Below are 5,000 nucleotides of genomic sequence, written 5' to 3' on the forward strand. Positions count from 1 at the left end.
GATTCTTGAAAGTCTATTTCCGAGCTTAAGGACCAGTTCCCTATACAGTTTGATTCATTCACCAAAACACTCATTACTTAAGTTGCGAGCCCCCCTTGAACATGCATTTTCCTCCTCCTTTCTACGTAGTCAAAGGAGGACAAAGGAAGTGACTCACATTCACTGAAGCAGTCCAAAAAGCTGCTTCTTTCTTCTCCTTGGAAGGGAAGGAAAAAAAAAATGAAGACTGCATTAAGCACCTACTATGTGCCAGAGTCTGACTGCACTATGCACTTTACAAAAATCTCATTTGATCCTTGGGCCAACCCTATTTTTATCCATATTTTACAGTTGAGGAAATTGAGGAGTCAGGAAACATTTATTTTTATTTTTTCCCCTCTGAGGCTGGGGTTAAGTGACTTGCCCAGGGTCACACAGCTAGGAAGTGTTAAGTGTCTGAGACCAGATTTGAACTCGGGTCCTCCTGAATTCAGGGCTGGTGCTCTATCCACTGGGCCACCTAGCTGCCACAGGAAACATTTATTAAGGCCTACTATGCATCAGGCACTGTTCCAGAGAAGCCAAAGGCAGTCCCTGTCTTTGAGGAACTTGTAGTTTAATGGGGGAAGACAACATGTGCACGTTTTTAAAAAATGAAAGGGAAGGAAGGAGGGGAGCTAGGAAAATCAGGCAGCCTGTTAGGAATGGCTGAGGTGACTGTCCTGGGCCCCTTCCTTAAACAGAAGATACATGGGAACTCTCTGAGGGCCCCCTTCACCCTGTCCATTCAGGGGTGGGATACTGAGGAGATGTGATTTTGCAGAAACTGAGTTTTGCCAGTAGATAGCATATGTATAGTTATAGCCTGACCCTCCTGTCTCCCACAAGGCCACAGGATTGGCCTCCCTCACTACAGCTGGCCTCTCGGGCAAGAGAGCCTCAGGTCTCCACCTAAGGTTGTTGGTTCAATAGGAGCGGGAGTGGGGAGAATGCTCATGGCTCTTCCCAGGCACCTGGTGGGGATGGTTTATCCAGGGGCCCACAATGACACCAGATTTGAACTTGGCTGTCTCTGACTCTGGGCCCAGCTGCTCCACTGCTCCATCCACTGCACTCCCTAGCGGTCTACATGGCTACCAGAAGTGGTGAATAGAAATGGATTTGGGAAAGCACAAGGGTTACCAAGGAAAGGAGTTTGGAAGAGTCCATTAAAGGAATATGCCATGAGGCCCGAGGAGGCCATTGACTGGTGGGTCAGATCCATAGAAGAGTTTTGCAGCCTAACTAGAATTAGCTATAATAAAGGAAAAGGCGCCATTAAAGGGAAGACACTATGAGGGAGAGAGAGAGTGGTTGGTGCTATTCTTATTCTCATTTTACAGGTGAGGAAACTGAGGCAAACAGAGGTTTGGTTTGGGTTTTTTTAAGTGACTTAACCAGTGACTTACAGCTACTAAGCGCCTGAGACTGGATTTGAACTCTGGTGTTCCCGACGCCAGGCCAGCCCTAATGGGTAGCTTTCCGTTTCAGGGGTCAGATCTTCCTTCTTTTAGTCTCCAATTTTGCCTTGTCTTAGGATTTGAACCAATGTCTCATTATCCTTTCAGATTACATTCAAAAACTTAGCAAGCAGACCATACAACATTTACCCTCACGGCCTCACCAGTGTCAGTCCTTTGCACTCAGGGAGACTGCCGAAAGGTAAGAGCGTGGTTCAGCGGTTCAACATGATGAGCCTGGGACGCTTTAGTCTTTATACCTAGAGGGCCCCGGAGGCCCTTCAACCCCTAACATCATAACCCCTGAATCTTGCAATTGAAGAAACTAACTTCAAGGTCTCACTTCTTAAATTGAGTTGAATACTGGGCAAGGCAGCCCAGGATGAGGGAACTGTGAGGAACCAGAAGGTGGCCAGGTGCCCGACCATCTCCACTGTCCTAAGACTATGAAATCCCTTCTTTAAAAACATCCCAAGAGAATCAAAGTTATTGTCAAGTTAAGTCTTTCTAAGTACTCACAGAAAAGGGACCCTACTGCCCCGAGCAGCTTGGGAGAGACATGGCCTTGCTCAGTCGGCCAGTAAACATTGACTAATGGCCTACTCTAGGTCAGGCATTACAGTAAGTGTTGCTAATGCAAAGAAAGGGAAAAACAAATCTTTGCCCTTGAAGAACTCTAATGGGGGACACACAAACAAGCCACATGACAGATAAATTGGAGATTTATAAATTTATAAATTGGAGCAGACAGAAAGCCCTGGAATTAAGGGAGGTCAGGAAAGGCTTCCTATAGAAGGTGGGCTTGAAAGAAATCAGGGGAAGGGGCAGCTAGGGGGCGCAGTGGATAGAGCACCAGCCTTGAATTCAGGAGGACCCGAGTTCAAATGTGGTCTCAGACACTTAACACTTCCTAGCTGTGTGACCCTGGGCAAGTCACTTAGCCCCAGCCTCAGGAAAAAAAAAAGTCAGGGGAGCCAGGAGATGCAGATGAGGAAGGAGAGCATTCCACGTATGGGGGACAGACATCGAAAATTCATGAAGTCAAAAGATGGAATGTGACCTTAGAGGAAGAGCAAAGAGGCCCCTGGTGGTAGATACCAGAGTCCTTGGTGAGACATGTATAACTATTTACAACAATTTTCCCTCCCTTCCCCCATGCCCTCCCCTAGATTGCAAGAAGTCTAATATATGTTAAACATGATAGAATATGTATGTTAAATTTAATGCATTCATACATATTTATACAATTATTGTGCTGCACAAGAAAAATCAAATTAAACTGGTAAAAAGAAAGAGAAAGAAAGGAAGGAAGGAAGGAAGAAAGGAAGGAAGAAAGGAAGGAAGGAAGGAAGGAAGGAAGGAAGGAAGGAAGGAAGGAAGGAAGGAAGGAAGGAAGGAAGGAAGGAAGGAAGGAAGGAAGGAAGAAAGAAAAGAAAACCACAACAAAAAGAGTGAGAATGCTATGTTGTGGTCCACCTCAGTCCCCACAGTCCTCTCTCTGGGTGTAGATGTCTCTCTTCATCACTGAACAATTGGAACTGGCCTGAATCATCGCATTGTTGAAGAGCGCCACGTCCATCAGAATTGATCATCATATAAGCTTGTTGTTGCCCAGTCACCTCTGTTTCTTTGAAATCCACACAATTCACAACTCCCACCCAGGCAAAATCCTTGTAGTCCTCCTGCCCAGTCTCTTTCTTTCCTCAATAAACTAATATCTGGCTCACAGTCTCTCTCTCCTCCCCAACTCAAACACACTGATGGTCATGCTCTTGATCCTACCATCACCCACAAATGCCGCGCTTCCATGTTCAGTAATTCTGAAAGTCCCTTGTCTGATCATAACTATTGGCTTTCTACTTTCTACCTGTCCTGCCACACACGTACACACATTCAAACTCACCTTCAGGATCAAATCCAAAATACTGGGATGTTCAGATTCCTTCACAATCTAGACTCACCCACACTTTTCCTCTTCTCACACCTTACTTCCCACCTATATACTCTGTTCCAGTTCCAGTGGTTGCCTGGCTGTTCTATGGGTGAGGTGTTCCATCTCTTGACTCTGGGCATTTTACCTGTCTGTCCCCCACAGCGGGAATACTCTCCCTTCTCATTTCTGTCTCCTGTCTTCCTTCAGATCCCATCTTTAGGAAGCTTTTCCCGACCCTTCTTAATTCAAGTGCCTTCTCTCTGGTCATTATTTCCTATTTAGCCTGTATGTAGATCGTTTGCACTTATTTGTTCACACAAGATTGCAAGCTACTTGAGCTCTTTTACCTCTTTTTGTGTCCCCAGTACTTGAACTTTTTTGGTTGCTGTTTGGTCCTTTTTCAGTCACATCTGATTCTCTGTGACCCCATCATAGGATTTTCTTGGCAAATATACTGGAGTGGTTAGCCACGTCCTTCTTCAGCTCTTTTTAGGCTCAAGTATTCTATCTACTTCGGCACCTAATTGCTTACTGGAACATAATAAGTGTTTATGAAATGCTTATTGATTTACTGACTGATTTTCTATCTTCTCTTTGCCTTTTAATTCTAAGAAAACTTGGCAATTTTCTTTTAAGGTTTCTTGAAATATGATATCTTTTTTGGTCACTGAGCCTAGAGTCTGGAAGACATCTTTCTGAGTTCAAAACTGGCCTCAGACACTGTGTGACCCTGCACAAGTTACTTAGCCCTGTTTGCCTCAGTTTCCTCATCTGTAAAATGAGCTAGAGAAAGAAATGGCAAACCACTCCAGTCTATTTCTAGAAGAAATTTGATAGGACTTCTTCTTTACCTACTAATTCAAGTTCATGTAGTATTGAAATTAATCATTATTTAAACATTTGGTAAAATTTTCACTTGTAAATCTGTCTGGTCTGGTCTTGGAAATTTTTTTCTTTTCAGGTTAACTTATAACTTGTGTAATTTCTTTTCTGAGATAGGATTTAAAAATATTATTTCCTGTTCTATTAAACTGGGCATTTCATATTTTGTAAATATTCATCCATTTCATTTGGGTTGTCTGTTTTATTGCCATATAATTAATTGAAATGGCTTCTAATAGTTGTTTTTATTTCTTCTTCATTGGCTGTGAAATTAGCCTCTTCATTTTTTATATTCATAATTTGCTTTTCTTCTTTTTCCTAACCAATAATCAAACCATTAGCTAATGACATCTATTTTATTGATTCTTTCCTTGATTTCCTTCCTATTTTCCAAGTCAGTTGTTTTTCCTTATTTTACATTTTCTTCTATTTTCAAAGCCTTTTGACTTTATTTCAGTATTTCTTGATTCTCATGGAGCTTCTATTTGGCCTATTCTAACTTTCAGAGAATTATTTTCTTTGATAAAGTTTTGCACTTGTTCCAAACTACAAATTAATTCTCTTTTCATATCTTTCTTCCCTCTCTCTCGTTTCTTTCCCCTTTTTTTCCCTTTACTAGTCTCATTTGTTTTTCAAAATAGTTTTTTTAAGCTCTCTTGTTTCCATCATTTCTACCACCATTGCTATTGGTGCAGTGTGCTTGGGGT

At 42.4% G+C, this 5,000-nt stretch overlaps 1 protein-coding gene across 1 annotated transcript in view; it reads left to right on the forward strand.

Annotated features, from left to right (window-relative positions):
- Positions 1–5,000, forward strand: part of F8 (coagulation factor VIII) — a 110,562-nt gene that overhangs the window by 47,874 nt on the left and 57,688 nt on the right. The window contains exon 10 of the mRNA XM_074278450.1: positions 1,587–1,680. Coding sequence (XP_074134551.1) covers positions 1,587–1,680 — 94 coding nt within the window. The remainder of the gene's footprint in view (positions 1–1,586; positions 1,681–5,000) is intronic.

This window comes from Sminthopsis crassicaudata, chromosome X (assembly GCF_048593235.1).
Source record: "Sminthopsis crassicaudata isolate SCR6 chromosome X, ASM4859323v1, whole genome shotgun sequence".
Classification (NCBI taxonomy): domain Eukaryota; kingdom Metazoa; phylum Chordata; class Mammalia; order Dasyuromorphia; family Dasyuridae; genus Sminthopsis; species Sminthopsis crassicaudata.